This window comes from Globicephala melas, chromosome 16, assembly GCF_963455315.2.
Source record: "Globicephala melas chromosome 16, mGloMel1.2, whole genome shotgun sequence".
NCBI lineage: Eukaryota > Metazoa > Chordata > Mammalia > Artiodactyla > Delphinidae > Globicephala > Globicephala melas.
The window spans coordinates 35170740-35193356 of record NC_083329.1 but is presented as its reverse complement, the minus strand read 5'-3'; the positions used below and the strand labels follow the sequence as shown (position 1 = coordinate 35193356).

General features: G+C 42.1%; 1 protein-coding gene across 1 annotated transcript; it reads right to left on the bottom strand.

Annotated features, from left to right (window-relative positions):
• Positions 1–13116: 13116 nt before the first annotated feature.
• On the bottom strand, positions 13117–21321 carry ANKRD1 (ankyrin repeat domain 1). Its single transcript, XM_030865066.2, has 9 exons — positions 21295–21321; positions 20455–20634; positions 19400–19537; positions 19165–19272; positions 18025–18123; positions 16394–16492; positions 16153–16251; positions 15917–16015; positions 13117–13227 (listed from the first exon to the last, which is right to left on the bottom strand). The coding sequence occupies exons 1-9, from the start codon at positions 21319–21321 to the stop codon at positions 13117–13119; spliced, it is 960 nt and encodes a 319-aa protein (XP_030720926.1).
• Between the last annotated feature and the right edge of the window lie 1296 nt (positions 21322–22617).

Below are 22617 nucleotides of genomic sequence, written 5' to 3'. Positions count from 1 at the left end.
AGATCTCCCATCAGTGGAGCCATACTTCCAAGAATAGGCTTTGACCTTTCTTTAAAAGATTGGCACGTGAGTGTACATTTATATATTTTAAACTTAAAATGTTTAAGGGGATGTATGTTCAACTTTTTTTTGATGCCCCACAATGATCTACTTTTTCAACCAACTGACTATATTTTAGCCCCAACTGTACCAGGTATAACATTGAGGTCTTTCGTGTTATATTAGAAAGGAAGAAAAGTTAATGGCACAATGTGAGTCTTGAAAAACTCAAGAAAAGCAACTGGGTAAAGGATAGAAATACAGGTGCTTTTTAGCACCTGTATTTCAAATACATTTGTTATGTATTTGCAGTTGTGCCTGCTTTCTGTTTATGAGCAGGTGCTTATCCTATTATTCAAAATAGGAGGGCATGATGGCTGGTCACCAGTGAAGAACAGCAAGTGGGTTTCTTTAAAGTTTGCTTTGGTTAGAACGTGAAATGGTTTAGTTGCAACAAGGTGACATTACCTTCAGTAAAAGTTCAGCAAAGTGGTCAATTATAAAATAAATATAAAAGCCAGTAGTTTTCATTAACAATAACATGTTATAAAATACCATTTTAAAAGATGCCCCTGAGGGAGGAGCTTCAAGATGGCAGCAGAGTAAGACATGGAGATCACTTTCCTCCCCATAAATACATCAGAAATACATCTACATGTGGAACAATTCCTACAGAACACCTACTGAATGCAAGCAGAAGACCTCAGACCTCCCAAAAGGCCAGAAACTCCCCACATACCTGGGTAGTGCAAAAGAAAAAAGGAAAAACAGACAAAAGGATGGGGCCAGGACCTACACCATTGGGAGGGAGCTGTGAAAGAGGAAAGGTTTCCACACACTAGGAAGACCCTTCATGGGTGGAGATTGCGGGTGACGGCGCGGGGAAGCTTCGGAGCCACGGAGGAGAGCGCAGCAACGGGTGCGGAGGGCAAAGCAGAGAGATTCCCGCACAGAGGATCGGTGCTGACCAGCACTCACCAGCCCCAGAGGCCTGTCTGCTCACCTGCCGGGACGGGCAGGGACTGGGAGCTGAGGCTTGGGCTTTCGAGGTCGGATCCCAGGGAAAGGACTGGGGTTGGCTGCGTGAACACAGCCTGAAGGGGGCTAGTGTGCCACAGCTAGCTGGGAGGGAGCCTGGGAAAAAGTCTGGAGCTGCCAAAGAGAAAAGAGACCATTGTTTCGGGGTGCGTGAAGAGAGGGGATTAAGAGCACAGCTTAAAGGAGCTCCAAAGACAGGCGCGAGCCGTGGCTATCAGTGTGGACTCCAGAGACGGGCATGATACGCTAAGGCTGCTACTGTAGCCACCAAGAAGCCTGTGTGCAAGCACAGGTCACTATCCACACCTCCCCTCATGGGAGCCTGTGCAGCCCACCATGCCAGTGTCCCGTGATCCAGGGACAACTTCCCCAGGAGAACACATGGCACGCGTCAGGCTGGTGCGTCACGCTGGCCTCTGCCGCCGCAGGCTCACCCCACATTCCGTACCCCTTCCTCCCCCCCGTCCTGAGTGAGCCAGAGCCCCCAAAGCAGCTGCTTCTTTAACCCTGTCCTGTCTGGGCAGGAACAGACACCCTCAGGCGACCTACACGCAGAGGCTGGTCCAAATCCAACGCTGAACCCCGGGAGCTCTGCAAACAAAGAAGAGAAAGGGAAATTTCTCCCAACATCCTCAGGAGCAGCGAATTAAATCTGCACAATCAACTTTATGTTCCTGCATCTGTGGAATACCTGAATAAACAATAAATCATCCCAAATTGAGGAGGTGGACTTTGTGAGCAACGATATATTTTTTTCCCCCTTTTTCTCTTTTTGTGAGTGTGTATGTTTCTATGTGTGATTTTGTCTGTATACCTTTGGTTTTACCATTTGTCCTAGGGTTTTGACTGTCCTTTGTTGTTTGTTTTCAATATAGGTTTTAGTGCTTTTTATCATTGGTGGATTTATTTTTTGATTTGCTTGCTCTCTTCTTTCTTTTCTTTTTATTTAAAAAAATTTTTTTAATAATTATTTTTTATTTTAATAACTTTATCTTATCTTCTTTCTTTCTTTCTTTCTTTTTCTCCCTTTTATTCTGAGCCGTGTGGATGACAGGCGCTTGGTTCTCCAGCCAGGCGTTAGGCCTGTGCCTCTGAGGTGGGAGAGCCAAGTTCAGGACACTGTTCCACCAGAGACCTCCCATCTCCACATAATATCAAATGGCGAAAATCTCCCAGAGATCTCCATCTCAACGCCAAGACCCAGCTCCACTCAATGACCAGCAAGCTACAGTGCTGGACACCCTACGCCAAACAACTAGCAAGACAGGAACACAACCCCACCCATTAGCAGAGCGGCTGCCTAAAATCATAATAAGGCCACAAACACCCCAAAACACACCACCAGACGTGGACCTGCCCACCAGAAAGACAAGATCCAGCCTCATCCACCAGAACACTGGCACCAGTCCCCTCCACCAGGAACCCTACACAACCTACCGAACCAACCTTAGCCACTGGGGACAGACAACAAAAACAACAAGAACTACGAACCTGCAGCCTGTGAAAAGGAGACCCCAAACACAGTAAGTTAAGCAAAATACGACAGAAAAAAACACAGCAGATAAAGGAGCAAGGTAAAAACCCACCAGACCTAACAAATGAAGAGGAAATAGGCAGTCTACCTGAAAAAGAATTCAGAATAATGATAGTAAAGATGGTCCAAAATCTTGGAAAGAGAATGGAAAAAATACAAGAAACGTTTAACAAGGACCTAGAAGAACTAAAGAGCAAACAGTGATGAACAACACAATAAATGAAATTAAAAATTCTTTAGAAGGGATCAGTAGCGGAATAACTGAGGCAGAAGAACGGATAAGTGACCTGGAAGATAAAATAGTGGAAATAACTACCGCAGAGCAGAATGAAGAATGAAAAGAACTGAGGACAGTCTCAGAGACCTCTGGGACAACATTAAACGCACCAACATTCGAATTATAGGGGTCCCAGAAGAAGAAGAGAAGAAGAAAGGGACTGAGAAAATATTTGAAGAGATTACAGTTGAAAACTTCCCTAATACGGGAAAGGAAATATATAATCAAGTCCAGGAAGCACAGAGAGTCCCATACAGGATAAATCCAAGGAGAAACACACCAAGACACATAGTAATCAAACTGAAAAAAATTAAAGACAAACAAAATATATTAAAAGCAGCAAGGGAAAAACAACAAATAACACACAAGGGAATCCCCATAAGGTTAACAGCTCATCTTTCAGCAGAAACTGCAAGCCAGAAGGGAGTGGCAAGACATATTTAAAGTGATGAAGGAGAAAAACCTACAACCAAGATTACTCTACCCAGCAAGGATCTCATTCAGATTTGATGGAGAAATTAAAACCTTTACAGACGAGCAAAAGCTAAGAAAATTCAGCACCACAAAACCAGCTTTACAACAAATGCTAAAGGAACTTCTCTAGGCAGGAAACACAAGAGGAGGAAAAAACCTACAATAACAAACCCAAAACAATTAAGAAAATGGTCTTAGGAACGTGCATATCGATAATTACCTTAAATGTAAATGCATTAAATGCTCCAACCAAAAGACACAGACTGGGTGAATGGATACAGAAACAAGGCCTGTATATATGCTGTCTACAAGAGACCCACTTCAGACCTAGGGACACATACAGACTGGAAGTGAGGGGATGGAAAAAGATATTCCATGCAAATGGAAATCAAAAGAAAGCTGGAGTAGCAATTCTCATATCAGACAAAATAGACTTTAAAACAAAGACTATTTCAAGAGACAAAGAAGGACACTACATAATGATCAAGAGATGAATCCAAGAAGAAGGTATAACAATTGTAAATATTTATGCACCCAACATAGGAGCACCTCAATACATAAGGCAAATACTAACAGCCATAAAAGGGGAAATCTACAGTAACACAATCATAGTAGGGGACTTTAACACCCCACTTTCACCAATGGACAGATCATGCAAAATGAAAATAAATAAGGAAACACAAGCGTTAAATGATACATTAAACTAGATGGACTTAATTGATAGTTATAGGACATTCCACCCAACAACAACAGAATACACTTTCTTCTCAAGTGCTCATGGAACATTCTCGAGGATAGATCATATCTTGGGTCACAAGACAAGCCTTGGTAAATTTAAGAAAATTGAAATCGTATCAAGTATCTTTTCCAACCACAACGCTATGAGACTAGATATCAATTACAGGAAAACATCTGTAAAAAACACAAACACATGGAGGCTAAACAATACACTACTTAATAACCAAGAGATCAATGAAGAAATCAAAGAGGAAATCAAAAAATACCTAGAAACAAATGACAATGAAAACACAATGACCCAAAACCTATGGGATGCAACAAAAGCAGTTCTAAGAGGGAAGTTTATAGCAATACAATCCTACCTTAAGAAACAAGAAACATCTCAAATAAACAACCTAAACTTACACCTAAAGCAATTAGAGAAGGAAGAACAAAAAAACGCCCCAAAGTTAGCAAAAGGAAAGAAATCATAAAGATCAGATCAGAAATAAATGAAAAAGAAATGAAGGAAATGATAGCAGAGACCAATAAGACTAAAAGCTGGTTCTTTGAGAAGATCAACAAAATTGATAAACCATTAGCCAGACTCATCAAGAAAAAAAGGGAGAAGACTCAAATCAATAGAATTAGAAATGAAAAAGGAGAAGTAACAACTGACACTGCAGAAATACAAAGGATCATAAGAGATTACTACAAGCAACTATATGCCAATAAAATGGACAACCTGGAAGAAATGGACAAATTCTTAGAAATGCTCAGCCTTGGAATGAGCAAGGAAGAAATAGAAAATATAAACAGACCAATCACAAGCACTGAAATTGAAACTGTGATTAAAATCTTCCAACAAACAAAAGCCCAGGACCAGATGGCTTCACAGGCGAATTCTATCAAACATTTAGAGAAGAGCTAACACCTATCCTTCTCAACCTCTTCCAAAATATAGCAGAGGGAGGAACACTCCCAAACTCACTCTACGAGGCCACCATCACCCTGATACCAAAACCAGTCAAAAATGTCACAAAGAAAGAAAACTACAAGCCAGTATTACTGATGAACATAGATGCAAAAATCCTCAGCAAAATACTAGCAAACAGAATCCAGCAGCACATTAAAAGGATCATACACCATGATCAAGTGGGGTTTATCCCAGGAATGCAAGGATTCTTCAGTATGTGCAAGTTGATCAATGTGATACACCATATTAACAAACTGAAGGAGAAAAACCATATGATCATCTCAATAGATGCAGAGCAAGCTTTTGACAAAATTCAACACCCATTTATGATAAAAGCCCTCCAGAAAGTAGGCATAGAGGGAACTTACCTAAACATAATGAAGGCTGTATATGACAAACCCACAACCACCGTCATTCTCACTAGTGAAAGACTGAAACCATTTCCTCTAAGGTCAGGAAAGAGACAAGGTTGCCCACTCTCACCATTCTTATTCAACATAGTTTTGGAAGTTTTAGCCACAGCAGTCCGAAGAGAAAAGGAAACAAAGGAATCCAAATCGGAAAGGAAGTAAAGCTGTCACTGTTTGCAGATGACGTGATACTATACATAGAGAATCCTAAAGATGCTACCAGAAAACTACTAGAACGAATCAATGAATTTAGTAAAGTGCAGGATACAAAATTAATGCACAGAAATCTCTTGCATTCCTATACACTAATGATGAAGAATCTGAAAGTGAAATTAAGATAACACTCCCATTTACCACTGCAACAAAAATAAAATAGGAATAAACCTTCCTAATGAGACAAAAGACCTGTATACAGAAAATTATAAGACACTGATGAAAGAAAGATAATACAAACAAATGGAGAGATATACCATGTTCTTGCATTGGAAGAATCAACATTGTGAAAATGACTCTACTACCCAAAGCAATCTACAGATTCAATGCAATCCCCTATCAAACTACCACTGGCATTTTTCACAGAAGTAGAACAAAAAATTTCACAATTTGTATGGAAACACAAAAGACCCCGAATAGCCAAAGCAATCTTCAGAAAGAAAAACGGAGCTGGAGGTATCAGGCTTCCTGAGTTCAGACTATACTACAAAGCTACAGTCATCAAGACAGTATGGTACTGGCATAAAAACAGAAATATAGATCAAGAAAGCCCAGAGATAAACCCCAGAGATAAAGGAGGCAGGAATATACAGTGGAGAAAAGACAGCCTCTTCAGTAAGTGGTGTTGGGAAAACTGGACAGCTACATGTAAAAGAATGAAATTAGAACACTCCCTAACACCATACATAAAAATACACTCAAAATGGATTAAAGACCTAAATGTAAGGCCAGACACTATCGAACTCTTAGAGGAAAACATAGGCAGAACATTCTATGACATAAATCACAGTAAGGTCCTTTTTGACCCACCTCCTAGAGAAATGGAAATAAAAACAAAAACAAATGGGACCTAATGAAACTTAAAAGCTTTTGCACAGCAAAGGAAACCATAAACAAGACGAAGACAAGACAGAAGACCTAATGGGCAGAAGACCTATATAGACATTTCTCCAAAGATGATATACAGATTGCCAACAAGCACATGAAAGAATGCTCAACATCATTAATCATTAGAGAAATGCAAATCTAAACTACAATGTGACATCATCTCACACCAGTCAGAATGGCCATCATCAAGAAATCGACAAACAATAAATGCTGGAGAGGGTGTGGAGAAAAGGGAACCCTCTTGCACTGTTGGTGGGAATGTAAATTGATACAGCCACTATGGAGAACAGTATGGAGGTTCCTTAAAAAACTAAAAATAGAACTACCATATAACCCAGCAATCGCACTACTGGGCATATACCCTGAGAAAACCATAATTCAAAAAGGGTCATGTACCACAATGTTCATTGCAGCTCTATTTACAATAGCCAGGAAATGGAAGCAACCTAAGTGTCCATAGACAGATGAATGGATAAAGAAGATGTGGCACGTATATACAATGGAATATTACTCAGCCATAAAAAGAAACAAAATTGAATCATTTGTAGTGAGGTGGATGGGACTAGAGTCTGTCATACAGAGTTAAGTAAGTCAGAAAGAGAAAAATACCATATGCTAACACATATACATGGAATCTAAAAAACAAACAAACAAAAAACGGTCATGAAGAACCTAGGGGCAAGACTGGAATAAAGACGCAGACCTACTAGAGAACAGACTTGAGGATACGAGGAGGGGGAAGGGTAAGCTGGGAGAAAGTGAGAGAGTGGCATGGACATACATACACTACCAAATGTAAAATTGCTAGTGGGAAGCAGCTGCATAGCACAGGGAGATCAGCTCGGTGCTTTGTGATCACCTAGAGGGGTGGAATAGGGAGGGTGGGAGGGAGGGAGATGCAAGAGGGAAGAGATGTGGGGATATATGTATATGTATAATTGATTCACTTTGTTATAAAGCAGAAAGTAACACACCATTGTCAAGCAATTATACTCCACTAAAGATGTTAAAAAATTTATAAAAATTTTTAAAAATAAAACAAGTCTACTTTAAAATGGGAAAAAAAAAAAAAAAAACGTGGCCCTAATCACAAAGACATGAATTACCAAGAAATGATGGGACTCTGTGAGGAAAACTGTTAAATAAAAGTGACGTGGGAAATTAGACTGGAATACATGAAGGGAGATGTGGTACATCAAATTCTCCCCCGATTTAATCTATGAATTTAACAAAATCCAAAGCAAAGTGTCTGTATGTATTTTTGTTTGCTTGTGTATGGGTTTTCTTTTTAGGCTTGCTATTTTGAAAGAAAAAAGTTTGAGAATAGCTAGGGAATTTTGTAGAAAAACAATGAAAGACACTTGTACAGCTGAGTATTACAGAGTACAACAGAACTCTAGTAACTAAAACAGTGTATAATTGGTACAGAAATTCATATAGAAGAATGAAAGAGCTGGGAGTCCGGAACACTTCAGTTATAGGAAGTAATGATGGATTGTTCAGTAAGTGGTGTTGGAACAACTGGTTACCTGGCAGGAGAGGCAGGACAGCACAGTACAGTACAGTTAAGTGCAAAGACTGTAGACACACTGCCTGTGTTAAAATTCCAACTTGCTAGTACTTACTACCTGTAACCTTGGACAAATGACGTAACCACTCTGTGCCTCACTTCCTTCTTCTCTTCTCCCTATGGCATTATTGCAAGGGTTAAGTGGATTAAAATTTGTAGAAGGCCCAGAGCAGAACCTGTCTCATAGAATGTACCTACTAAATGTCAGCTGTTATTCTGTCATTTAGGGAAAAGAACAAGTCCATTCCCTACCTCATACCCAGTACACACGCATAATAAATTTAGGTGGATTAAAGATTTAAATTTTTTTAAAGTGTAAAATACTAAAGAAAAAGGTAATTATTTAAAAAGAAAATAAGCTTGGATTGGAAAAGACCTAAACGTGGTCACCAGAGCCAGGAAACATAAAAGCTTGATCAATTTGTCTATAAAAATTTAGTGTTAGAAAAGTACGAACAACTAGGAAGGAACATTTACAGTGCATATTCCAGAGAGGAATATGCTTCTTTAAAGAAATTGCTTTTAAAAAACAAATATGCAACATGACAAATACTGCTAGTGTCCATCCAGATCCTTTTTTTTTTTTTTTTTTTTTTTTTGCGGTACATGGGCCTCTCACCATTGCGGCCTCTCCCGTTGCGGAGCGCAGGCTCAGCGGCCATGGCTCATGGGCCCAGCCGCTCCGTGGCATGTGGGATCTTCCCGGACCGGGGCACAAACCCGTGTCCCCTGCATTGGCAGGCAGACTCCCAAACACTGCGCCACCAGGGAAGCCCCAGGTCCTTTTTACCAGGCTGGTGTACCCCTTCTCCAGCTGCTGCAGATGTTGGATATTAATGGTTTATCCTCACCCTCCCCTGGAGGTTGGCCCATGGTGAATGCCTGAGCAGGGCCTTACAGCCTGGCCTTCTGGCCTCTGTGGTGCAGTTTATGCTCCTGAGCTCCCCATGGGATTAGGTTTAGGAGAGACTTCTTAAACCATGTCTTTGCCTCTTTTCTTTTCTTCTCCTGCCCTGTCCTGTTTTCCTCAGTCCCTTATAGACCACTGTCAAGAAATCACTTCCACAAGAATCCTTATTTCAAGCACCGCTTCCAGGGAACCTGACTTAATAGAAAATTGAGCAAGGAAGACTGGCCCAGAAAAATGCTCAATAAACCTGAAGATGCTGAACTTTTTTAGTAATCAAGGGAAAATAATCAAAAATATATCTTTCTTTTGCTAATTGGGTTGAAAAAATAAGACATTTATAAAATGAGTATTTTCATGATTGTGGGGAAAGGCAATAACATTGTGGAAGGGATAATTTGATACCAACCTTATAGGTATTTCTATAAATGTATTTCTTCAGAAATAACTGGTTAGGTGTAAAGGATGCATGGATAAGAATATTCATTGCAACAATGTCTAAAATGGGAAAATGGAAACAACCTGAATGTCCAATAATGATAGGATTGGTTAAATTCCATTGTACATTGAAACATAAGACTACCATTTATAAGGATGTCTAGAATAAGTTGTTCAATTGAAAAGAGTTATAAAGCTAAATGTACAGTGCCCATATGTAATGTGCACAGAAATAATCCGCGTCATTAAATTAGGATTATTGGTGATGTTTGCTTTCTTCATTCATTTCTATAATTGGCTTAATACTTAACGAGCATGTATTGCTTGTTCAAGGGGAGAGGAAATTTTTTCATTTGGGGGATAAAGGCAGTATGACAGATGTTATGACATGGAGAAAAAAAGTACAGCAGGAACACACTTGAGACTAACAAAGTCTTAGTAAGAGTTAAGGATGGCTTCCTGGAGGACATACAGCTACCCTGAAGGGGAGGAATGAGGAGAAATGATGCAGTGGGGTGGGAAGAAGAGCCTTCCAGGGAGTTGGCACAATATATGAGAACAAAAGCTACTGCCTGGATTTTTTAAGTAACTGAAAATTCAGTAGAGTTGAAATTTGCTGTTTAGCTAGGAAAGTAATGAGAAATAGATGAGAATAAAGAGTTAACGGCAGCCAGATTTCAAGAGTTTTAGAAAACGTTAAGGCACTTTTATTTCATCCTGAGAGAAGTGGGCAGCCACTGAAAAATTTTGAAGTGAAGAATGACTTGATCATATTTGCATTTTAGAAAAATCACCCTGGCTGCAACTTGAGGACCAGACTGGAGGGAAGTAAGCTGAGGGCATTTGAGTAATCTGGGAGCTGCTGTGGTGATCTGAACTAGGGGAGTGGCTCCTAGGATGAGAGGAAGTGGACAGATTACAGCACCCCATAGGTAGTATGCTTGGTAAGAAGTCTTGGTGGTTGGTTGAAAGAGGGATGAGGCAAAGGGAAAGTCTAGAACAACTTCCAAGAGTCTCCATTGGCCAGTGGGACATTCCCTTCACTGGTAAAAGGACACAAGACGCGGACTGTGGGTCTGGCTTAGGTGGGAGCTGGCTTAGGTGGGAAGACAGGGAGCTTATAAAAGTTGAGTGCCAGGGCCTTCCCTGGTGGCGCAGTGGTTGAGAGTCCGCCTGCCGATGCAGGGGACACGGGTTTGTGCCCCGGTCCGGGAAGATCCCACATGCCACGGAGCGGCTAGGCCTGTGAGCCATGGCCGCTGAGCCTGCGCGTCCGGAACCTGTGCTCTGCAACAGGAGAGGCCGCAACAGTGAGAGGCCCGTGTACCGAAAAAAAAAAAAAACGTTGACCGCCAGTGTGACAGAAACTTGAAGATTTTGCCTGAAGTGTTTATCTTTTCCATTAGCAAAGGTCACTGAGTTGGCCTTGTTATAATGGGACTTATTCCATGTTGATTCTCATGCCCCCTACCTCTGTACTAGTGCAAATCTTTATATGCAGCAACACAAAAGTGTTTTAACCCCTTACTTCCTTCTCTCCTTTGGCTTCCAGCTCTTGTGGGGAGGGGAATTTGAGGAAGACATCAAGAGAAAACTTAGCCACGTAAATAATAACACACCCAAGCTATGCTGTGGGAGACATCATTGCAGCAGTGGAGATGCTGCCTATGTTGTAGGTGCTTTACTTGGAAGAAATGGAAGGACCCCAAGCCTTAAGGATCTGACGGGTTAGAGCCAGGACACTCAAGGGAGAGCAGGGGGTGGCAGAAGGGGATTGAGAGGGAGATAACAGAGAGAATGAAGCTCCTGACGCCCCCAGGAGGTGGACTCTACAGATTGTTCAGAGACTAGATAGAAAAGGTACAAAAATATTTCAAACCATCCTCACAACTCCATGATCAGCTAACTGGAGGATCTTCTGGTTATGGACTGTGCCTACATGCCCTCTCAAAGTGTTAGAGGCATAGCAAAGAGGTTCTGAGTTTTATCCTATCTGGGGTGTTTTATGGGAGGGGTACTAGTGCGAGTGTTTCACGTTGGCCTTCATACTTTTCCCATAACCTTGCCCTTTTCTGTGTTCTCTCTGCTGCCTGAACACTGTGCTTGAATAACTCCAGTTTATCCTTCAGACTCCCCTGAAAGGTTCCCACCTCAAAGAAGTCTTTGTAGAAACCCTCTCCGCGGCCTCCCCATCGAATGACGGGCCTCCACAGCTTAGACTCTCAGCACGCTGTACTTTTTACTTCTTTATATACTTACTGCAGATTGTTACCGTATATTTATTTCTGTGATTATTTCTTTAATATTCATCTATTCCAGAAAGGCAGGACGGGGACAGTTTGGTTTTCTCGTCACAGGTCATAGCACCTGGCCCAGCACGTGGCGGCAAAGTAGCTCCCCTTGGAGGTCAACAATCATTGGCCAGGTGTGTTTTCTCGTGGGCAGGCTTTGCCATTACCGCGGGTGTGCACAATAATTGTTAATCCTCAGATTAGTTAAGCCCCAGGGGAACATCTTAAGGGAACACCTTAACTTGCAGTAATCATTTTGCCCACCAGAGGTCTCTTTCTCCCCATCACTGGGGCCAAAAAAGCTTGAACTCCTGGGTATCTTTATGGTTTTCACAGCTGTGCTGCTCAATGTGGCTGTGCTATACCACCACTTCTGCATCGCCTGGGGGCTTGTCGGAAATGCAGAATCTCAGGCCCCACCCACACTGGAGGAATCGGAATCTGAATTTTAACGAGATCCTCAGGTGATCTGTGTACACGTTAAATACTGAGAGGTGCGGTTCTACAGGACACTCCTAATATGAAAAGCTTGGAAGACAAAGAAAACCCCATCTAAATGGCCTTTTTGCATGATTCTCACTGAAAGGAGGGAAGAGGGTTAGGATTTGCTTTTATTATGAACATAAAATATACATACAGCATAATATACATTTACACATTTACAATTCGCAGTTACTTTCATCTCTTTTGAACTCATTCAGTTCTGCACGGCCCAGCGGCCCGCTCCTTCCACTTACACTCAAAACATTCTCTTTACCTTGGTACGTACAGCGTGCAACCTAGTAAGAATTACCAGGCCCAGGCGTCGAATGGCGGGCTTTACAGTCCTCACAGAATCACTTTCATTCTGTTTCCTTTCCTGTCGCTACAGGCTTTCCATGGCCTCACACTTCAGCATGAAAAATTCAGGAGAAAAGAAGGCTGCAATAATCCCCTTTGTCTTTCAAAAACACCCTGAAACATCTTCCATGAGAAACATCTTCCATGAGCGAGGTGACACGTAAGTTGGCACTGACAGCGCTTCTGGTTAACACAGTTTAAGGGCTACCTATGGGAAGAGGCTCTGATGCATCCCATAGAAACTAAGCTTGTTCTCCAAATGGGTGACCACAAAGGATCTGAATGTCGGTGGTATCACAGTAAATAAATAAATAAACAGTAATAAATACAAATAAATAGAGTGGGTTTCACTAAGGGAAATGTCAATACCTACGTCCCTGTGCTTTCTCAAAACATAATTAGGTGCCGCTTTACAACAGTTGATAAAGAGAAGCTGGTTTTCATGATGAGCTGCTCTTCGGGGCGGTGAAGAGCAGCCAATGGAAGCTTCTATCGTCGTTTTCCTCAGAATGTCTCTATGCGAGAGGCTTTGTAGGAGTTCTCTTTGAGGCTGTCAAATATTGCTTTGGTTCCATTCTGCCACTGTAGCACCAGATCTATCGGGGTCTTCCCAGCCTAATCAAAATAGAGGAGGGAATTTGACTTCCAGGGGGGAGGCGTCTATAAATTCATCTCGTGTGTGTGTGTGTGTGTGTGTGTGTGTGTGTATTTAATGAGGTAATGGATAGGTGTATGTTATTGAAGTGTTTTATGTTTTCCATTATGAGTGATTTGCAGTTTATATTCAAACCAGCCCTTCACTGTTTCTCACGGGAATGCTTTTGGCATTTCAGATTAGCAATGGTTTTCTTTCCTGTGGGATATCCCAGGTGGTGGTAAAAATCCCTAGTCCCTAGACACTAAACAGCAAGAGTAAGCCAAGTCATTTTCAAACTCAAAAACTGCCTCCATACTTGCCCAGTATCCTGCAAAATGGGTGTGGGGAGGTAGTAGTATCCCTCTTGGTCAAGAACCACTTCCTATCAATTTGGAAAATGATTCCTGATTGATAAAAACTGGAGGAGAATGAGCTGCTTCAACACCTTGGCCTAAGTACACAAGTACCACTCCAAGGGGTAGATTTTTCACAGCTGCTCAGAACTTACATTGGTCTCTCCCAGGAAATTTATTTTTCTTGGAGATGATATCAATGATGTATGAATAAATAACTTGAGACCAAACATTTTTTACCTTAAGCATACATCTCAAGATATTTACAACAATTAAAACTGTGTCATCTCTCAACTCTTGTCTTTAAATTTGAGAAGTCCTAAAATTTTCCATCTCTATTCATTCAGAAGTCTCTCTTTATCCCAGAGACTGCAGACTGGCAGCTTTGAGATGCAAATAAAGCTAGAGACCTGTTTTGGCCCAAACAGAGCTCAGATTTTTTTTAAACCTGGAATTAATTGGCAACAGTTGGAAATTAAGAGATTTCCCAGCTGAATTTGTGATCTCTGTGAAAAAACTGGGAGACCTGGCAGCACAATTCCTGTGGTTTCACGGAGCAGCAATGGGCTGAGTTGGGGAAGGCCTGCTACCTTTAAGTAAGCTGTGTGCATGGCACCAGCAGCCACCATGTAAGTCATCTATGCCATCTGCCTGGAACCTGTGCGGATTTGAGTTAGTGGCCCTGCAACCTTCATTCTGGACCTTCTCACCTTGTAGCATCGCACCTTGAGGGACACTCATCAGCAAACATGAAGACAGAGTTTTGGACAACAATACAGTAATGTATTGTTTCCAGTTCCCTTCAAGATGGTGTCCAATAGCTTAGTGGTCTTTTTTGGGAACATCCATCCATTGGGTCAGTGACATTAACAGTTCCAGAACCTTTATGCTGGGGTCTTACTGATAATTCAGAGCCCTGAGCACTATTTGTATATTTGGAGCTATTCTTTCATGAATTCCTTGAACTCCTCTGTATTGAAATTTATCTCGTGATTCCCTGGCTACTTACACAGTCTCCCCAGATCTGTACGCTATTTATCTCTGCAGGTAGTGTCTCTCACTGCCTGAAAAAAAATCATATTTTCTGCAGCCTTGGGGATTTCATTAAATCTACTCTTTCTGATAGTTTAAATTATTTATTTATTTATTTATTTTTTTGCGGTATGCGGGTCTCTCACTGTTGTGGCCTCTCCCGTTGCAGAGCACAGGCTCCGGACGCGCAGGCTCAGCGGCCATGGCTCACGGATCCAGCCACTCCACGGCATGTGGGATCTTCCCGGAACGGGGCACAAACCCGTGTCCCCTGAATTGGTAGGTGGACTCTCAACCACTGCGCCACCAGGGAAGCCCCCTCCCAGTGATATTTTTAAAGCCTAGATGATGCTTGAGTGGGAATTGGGACCATGAGGAAAATTTGGTTACATTCCCTGGCTTACAGATGAAGCTTAATTAATACATACTTATAAAGGGGACTTATACAAGCATTTTCAGGGCTTAAATACAGGAAAGTATTTTGAGGGATGTGCAGATAAACCAAAGAGGAGAATGAACAGAAATTATCTCAAAAATATAGGCAATGGAGCTTCCCTGGTGTCGCAGTGGTTGAGAGTCCGCCTGCCGATGCAGGGAACACGGGTTCGTGCCCTGGTCTAGGAAGATCCCACATGCCGCGGAGCAGCTGGGCCCGTGAGCCATGGCCGCTGAGCCTGCGCGTCCGGAGCCTGTGCTCCGCAGCGGGAGAGGCCGCAACACTGAGAGGCCCGCGTACCGCAAAAAAAAAAAAGGCAAAAGCATGGCTCCCCCTGGAAAAAGTGGTAGCCTGTCATGCTGCTGTAAGGAGGGGAGGACTATTCAGAATTACTTGGATTAGATGTTGATTAATTTGAGTTCCTTGGCCCTTGGTTGCATTGACCACTGTGGAATTTTTGACAACTTCAGCAGTGGTGGGTGTCTTTATTCCTGACTACCCCAAACCTTGCTCAGCCAGGGATGGCCAAGGCAGACTGTGCTTATGTCTGTAAGCATGGGCGGTTTGGCCATCTTTTATCTTCAAGGCCAAATTTTTAAAGAATTACTACAGGCTATGTTAGGCACCGAGGTCATAGCAGTCACGATGTCTTCCCCATCTCTGACCAGGTGATCTGAGTCCTTGCCAAACTCAGCAATGTCCTTATGGGAATGACCAGGGGCATTTAAACCATCAAGAGACCCCTGAAATATCAACACTACCGTTGTAAGAATCTTTTCAAGTATGTGAGCCATATTTTTGTTCATTAGAAGGCTGGCAAGCAGGGCCCCTTGCTTGAGCACTTACACAGTTCTTGATGTTGAGGTCGGCGCCATACATGATCAGGAGTCTGATCATCTTGTACCGGTTCAGCCTCACGGCGTCATGCAGGGGGGTATCTCCTTCCTAGAGAAGCAGAGTGAACAGACAAGGTGAGCCTGAGGCCAGGAAGTGGGTCCCGCAAGGGTGCCCGGCTGGGGCAGTTATTCCAAATATGTAAATGAGTGAAGCTTTAGGAGGCCAAACTCTGCCGGGCTACTCACTCGGTCCTTGGCGTTGAGTTCCGCCTCGCAGGCGATGATATGCTCTGCGCACTCGTAGTGGCCGGTCCTCACCGCCACGTGCAGCGCCGTGCTGAGCAACTGCAAAATGCAAGAGCCTGCTGTGTCCCTGGGCTTGAGGACAAAGGCTGCCCAGACCCCAAGGCATGTGTGAAGGGGAGAAGTGGAGGAGGGACAGGGTGGAGGAGGGGAAGAAGGAGGGGGACAGGAGGAGGAGAAATACCTTATCCCGTGCACTGATTTTTGCTCCTTTGTTCAGCAACAGTTTTAAGACATCCAGGTTTCCTCCGCGGCTTGCCCAGTGAATGGCTGTGGATTCAAGCTATACCGGGAAGGTAAAAGGACAGGAGTTAGTGAAAGAAGAACCTAGACAGAGGAATTAGTACTTCATTTCTAAAGCCCAGGAACGCCAGGTTTGCTAGGGCATCCGTGAGTGACACTGGGCTGTCCTTGTCTAGGTTGCCAGTTGTAACTATTGTAGTCGAAGGCTCTTGCCTAATGTTTTGGCTAAACTCTTCAAGTGTGTGAATGTGAGTGTATGCGCTCCTGTGTATGTATCTATGTGCGTATTTGCATCATTAGGAGGTTCTTAATAAACCTAATAAATCTTTTTAAAAGAGGATAAGAACTACAATTTATTGGGAATTTCCTCGTGCCAACATAGTGCCGCGTACTTCAGACACAATGATGCTCCCAGCAACATTATGAAGTGGGTATTCTGTGCTCCTTTTGCAGATGAGAAAAACAAGGCTCCGAAATATTCAAGTTTCTTGCCCAAGGAAACACAGCTAGTAAGTGGCAGAAGAGATATTCTAACCCACAGTCTGCCTGGAACTTTTAACCGCTTTTGCCAGGTAGACTCAAAAGTTCTAGACAAATGTATTTTAAAATTCTGGCAGAATAAAAGTAGTCCCTTCCAAAAGATGTTCATCTGGATCTGACACCTCTCCCTTGTCCCTGTTGTTTTTTCCTCATCCCTTGCTGGTTCTCTCCTGCCATTTGTGCCAGCACACCCTCTGTACCTTGACCATCATCACTCGTGGTCACTGCGCTTACTCATAGGAGTAAGTCTGGTATATCCCTGGCCCTCCAAATCCCATGCTCGTGAATTTTTGTGTCTTTCTATACAAACTTTATATTTTGTTTCTTTTCTTGTTTTTCTGTGTGTACGTCTTTTGGGTTCAATTTTGGCCAGTTCCTTTGGACTTTTCCAGTCCCTTTTCCACTTTGCTGAAAAGTCAAATTGAGCTGTATTTAAATAAAGCATTTTCCCAGCTCAATCTTCAGGTCGTAAAATATGCTGTGTACCGGTCTGTGTAGAAATCACAGTGGTTGAATTACTGAGGTCTGAATAGCAGCTACTTTCCGTAGATGAAATTCATTTTGTATGCAGTCTAGCCCCAAATCTCACAGATGGCAATCAGCATCTATCATATAAGGTGTGCAGCTAGAGAATTCTGAGATGCTGTTGGCAGCCAAGGGGCCAGGAGCAGGCGGCCACATATGGTGGAAGGACATGGAGGCTGAAAGGCAAGTGTTGACTGCGTTACTTCTCAGTAAGGCTACTGACGTGATAATGACCCAAGTCTTCGATGAGGTTATTGAATTCTGTCCAGCAGCTCTCACTTCCTTCGTTTCCCTGGAACACTCCTCTCCTTTCAGTATGTGTAGAAAATACTTCCCACATGACCTAGTCCCATCTCCCAACTTCCCTTTGTACGGAGAAACGAGCTTCTGCCTAGTTCTTGCAGATCAATTTTCAATACAGTCAGCCCCCTTTTCCATTGTAGGTTTTCTCAAGTTTCATATAGTCTACTTACTTTGGCTCACTTCCAAACAAAGAAATATATTTACCATATCACGGAATTCAATCTGGGCTCCAGCTTCTATTAACTTCTCCACAATTGCCAAATGTCCTTCTAAGCATGCTCTATGAAGAGCTGTCCGTTTATACTGTCAAAATAGAGATTTAAGAAAGAGAGAGGGAGCGATGCATATAAAAATGAGCATAAATCCTTTCTAAGAAGTATGAAGCTGGGGACTCTGATGACCTAGCTGATAGAAACTTGAGTGCTTCTTTATGAATTAGAAATGTCAAATTTACTAAACTCGTTGTCTACAACAATTATTCTGCAACTGAGATTTGCGCCTCCTGCAACATACATTTCTAAGTGCTTCGAGGTCTACATCGAGGCACATGGGCTTAAAGATTCAAAACTACCTAAATGCTGACATTTCCCTTTCTTGTATTTTGTGCCTTCATGGTGTCTGTAGTATTTGCCATGCAGTTCAGGCTGTTTTCTTCCATCTGGGACAGTTGATAGGTTGAATATCAAAAAGCATTCAATTCATTTTTAAGAAAATGGGAGACATTTTTCATTCAACTTCAGAAATGATTCCTTATTCCAATTCATGGGGGAAAGGATACAAAAAGGGTTAGTGATTTCTGGTAAATGGCTTCATATAAATGGATTAATAGACCGTGCTGGAACACCTTTTAGGCATTTCACTCCAATGCCCTCTATTTTCAGATAAGGAAACTGAGGTCCAGAAAATGCAGATTGGCTGCTAAAAATCAAATAGGCTAGTAGTGATAGAGCTAGCACTTGAACTCCAGTCTACAGATTCCCTGTGTGGAGCTGATGTATTTGAGTCCAATCAAAGATAATGCTAATAATATATTTCTCCATTGGTGACTCATTGGTCCTGCCATATTAAGAGTCTATCCCAAAGATCTAAAAATTAAAGACAAGCTGAAAAAGCAGTCAGAAGTATATTAGAGTGCAAAAAATAATGCAATCCCTAGCACTAATCCAGCATTTTCTTTTTTTGGACCACTGCACTCCCCTGTTATGCTATTGGCATATGTGGCAACAGCTGGGGAGACTGTTTCAGGTGGATTGATTTTTGGCACTAGATTAGCAAGGCTGCAGCAAAGCATAAGAAACACAAAATTAATGAGCTGGATTTTGCAGTGCTTTGTATAAGCCTTACCTCATCACAGACATCTGGATTGTTCTTGTCTGACAAGAATTTTTCTACTACTGGCAGTTTATTCTCCAGGGCAGCCTTCAGAAAACTAGGCACATCCACAGGTTCTGTCTAAAGCCGAAAAAACAGTGTGAGAGTTACCATGGGTTTTCCAACATTCAATCACACCCTCCACAGATATTTATTCCCCTGTAGCCTAATGCCGAGGTGTAATACTGCAAAACCAAGCAGCCCTTACGATGATTTCGGGTTCAGGTTCCTTCACAACTGGAACTTTAGTTTTCCTGTATTTTTTCCTTTTCTTCAGTTGAATGATGATTTCAAGGTCTTCTAAATTTTCAAGCTTTGATCTTTGTTCTAGTTTTTTCTTCTTGAGCTAAAAAAGAAATCCATGTTTCAAAATACAGTGAGTTCTACTGACAAGCATTCTGGTTGTGTCAAAACAGAATCTGCAAGGTCTGAGCTAAGTACGTGAACAGTTTGCGCAAAAAGATAAAAAATTTATAATGAGTCTTTGACTTGGATTTAGTGACTTCTTATTCAAGTACTTAGGGGTCAAATTTTTCCGCTAATTGCCTTCATCTTCACTTTCCTTTCTCATAGCATCAGCTTTTCACTGGAGATAGGATCTAGTCTCTAAGTGATGATTTTGTAATTATTTCCATAAACAAACCCCAGATTTCTGTAGAATTTTGTATCATGCTCATGAGTTTTTTTTTTTTTTTTTTACCCAGAAGACTCCACTAATAAGTTTTAAGCTCTAAAATTCCAATGCCATTGTCTTTCAGGTGGCCCACTAAGCAGGGCTCATGAAATAGACTATCCTGGACTACAGCTAACAAATGCATGTTTTATCTGTGGTTAGTAAGCAGTGAAAATTCACCCAGCAACACATTTTGTCAACACAGAAAGCGGCCACAGTCAAACGATGATCCTTGGACCACAAACCACATTACTAAGAAGAAGAAGGCTCCCTTGTTTGGGATTAACCAGACAGTGTAAGACATCAGAAATTCACTGGACACATTTCTCTTTCCAAGTCTTTCAATCAAAACACAGTCACAGAACATACAGTGATTGATTTGGAATCCAGAGGTCATAGTCTTGCCAAAGAATTATTTTCTGCAACCTGTCACATAGAAGTTGCCTCTTTATAGGTTAGAATCTGGTAAAGAAACATCTTTGGAATGGTTGCATTTGTTTGGTTTCTCTCTCTTCTCCTTCCTGTCTGGCACCTCCATCCTCTGCCCCGTCCCCAACCTCCCACGCATGAATTTCATGGAAGGGTCTTACCTCTGCCTCTCGCTGTTTCTCAGTTTTCCACTGTTGCTCCCGCAGGCTCACAAAGTGGGCTGGAAGTGTTTTCAGGTCATCTTGCTTCTCTAAAGTGACAGCAGCTTCATACTCTCCATCTCTGAAATCCTCAGGAAGGAACTCCCCAGCGTCCCCACTGCCATTCTTCTTCCCTGTAACCTACAAGGGAAGATGGCAGGGTCAGAAGTAGCAGGCCTGTCCTGGGGTCATTCTCCACAGAAGATGCTGCAGGCAGCCCCCAGCCCTCCCTCCCTGCTGACAGTGGCCTCCATTGCAGCACATTCTCCTATCTCCGGCAGCAACGAGTTGCTGCAGTGTTCCAGGATAACCTTCACATGCTTGTCCCCCTCTCTTGGTTAAATCAAGGTTTAGGTTAGGTTGAAATGTTTAAATCTACTTTTAATCTACTTAATCACATTTCTCCTAGGAAAATCACAATCTGTCCTCCGCATCCCCACCGATTATTTAAAATTCTTTCATTTTAGGTTGATGATCCCTTGCCTTGAGTTATAGTTTCCAGACATATATTCTTGCAATAGAACTTCTCCCCTAAGGCAGTTTGGTAACTATACATGATTGCACACTTTAGTAATAAAAGCAAAGGAGAAGATAATAGATAGGAAATACGTAGAGAATTCATTACTGCCAGCTCTCTTTTTCCAATTTCACTTATTTCATCACATAAACCAACCATTTTCCATATATGACATTTTCAGAGTACCAGCACATTATGCAAGAAAGAAAAGGGCATTTCAATTTTCCAATAAAAATCAAGGCTGCCCCATTTTTCACTTCGTAGAAATAATGTGCTTTACATACCAGCTCTTCTACTTTCAGAACCATCATGTTGACCTAAAGTTCCTCTGTCTGTTTTCCTCCTGGGGGTTGAAATGTTGAGTCGGCCCTGGGGAGCCCCCTTGCTCTGGTCAGCTTATATAGCTAGGGCCGGGTGAGCTAATCTTCCAACCTGGGAACCCAAGTAACACCCCTGCCCCCACCCGGGGCCAGCTCAGAGGCAGGTGAAGTTTCATTCCAGACTCAGTGTCTGGGAAGCAGGAGAGGGAGGGGATGACAAGTAACCCCACTGAATATGTGAATCAGGAAGAAATGTGAGAGGGCCATTCCTTTGGCAGTGACCACACCGCTCAGCAATGCAAGTCATCCTATTTATCGGGAAGCCAGGGGACAGCTGTCTGTTGACATTGCACCACACCACTGCTCCTTTTCCTTCTTTGTCAGCTTTCATATGACTAACCCTATCAAGAAAATGTAAATGCCCTGCGTATCACACCACCAATAATATCTTTCTGATAACCAGACTTATCGACACGTCACTTGAGGGAAGTGTTGCTTCAGGACATCCTATTCCCATGGGTAAACAGCCTGAGAGGAAAGGATCCGGGTCCTAACTGCCCTTGTCTATATCTGTTTGGAATTCTCTGGAGTGATGTCTGGGGCTAAAAAGGCCCCATGACATGCCACCTTCCCATCATTATAAGAAATTGAAAGCATTCAGTAATGCACTTTTATTTTATGGTGTCACAGGCCATAATTAGCACATGACATGCTTACTGTCTTCTTAAACAGCATGCTTACTGGAGCAATTTTTATTCAAAAAGTTTCCAAAATGTCCCAAGATAGGTTATATGAGACCGGTTATTAGTAACAATATAACCTTGATTAGGTCATAGAGCCAAAGTGCTCAGGTGCTGTGGATAAAAGACTAACCTGTGGGAGCTGGTCAATGGAAAACTGATGAATTCATAAAAGTGCTAACAAAAGATCAAGATAAAAAAATTAATTATATGGGACCGAGTGAACTGATGAGGATGATTATAATTTTTGTGACTCTCCGTTTTAATAAAAAAAAAAACCCCACAAGGACTCAGAGGCAAAAAATATACAAATCAATTTTCACTGCAAAGTAAAGGAGCTGTTACAGTGGAGGATTCCTGGATTGAATGTCAATATTATGACATAGTATGAGTGTGTTTCGTGTTTGGTAATTGCAATCATTGTTGCTTTTGTTGCGGTCATCCATTTACAATGCTTGGTGTCAGTTTGTTTGTCTTGTAAAAATAAAATACAGTGTGTGTGGGTGAGTTGTGGGGAAAAAAAAAAGGAAATTTAAAATTTCTGGAA

Excerpts from the sequence above, each read along its gene's own strand:
- ANKRD1 (XM_030865066.2), bottom strand. The coding sequence starts at position 21,321 with ATGATGGTTCTGAAAGTAGAAGAGCTG. Across the intron at positions 19,538-20,454 it reads AGAAACAGCGAGAGGCAGAG|CTCAAGAAGAAAAAACTAGA; the intron begins GTAAGACCCTTC and ends TTTCTTTTTTAG. Across the intron at positions 16,252-16,393 it reads AAATCAGTGCACGGGATAAG|TTGCTCAGCACGGCGCTGCA; the intron begins GTATTTCTCCTC and ends TGCATTTTGCAG.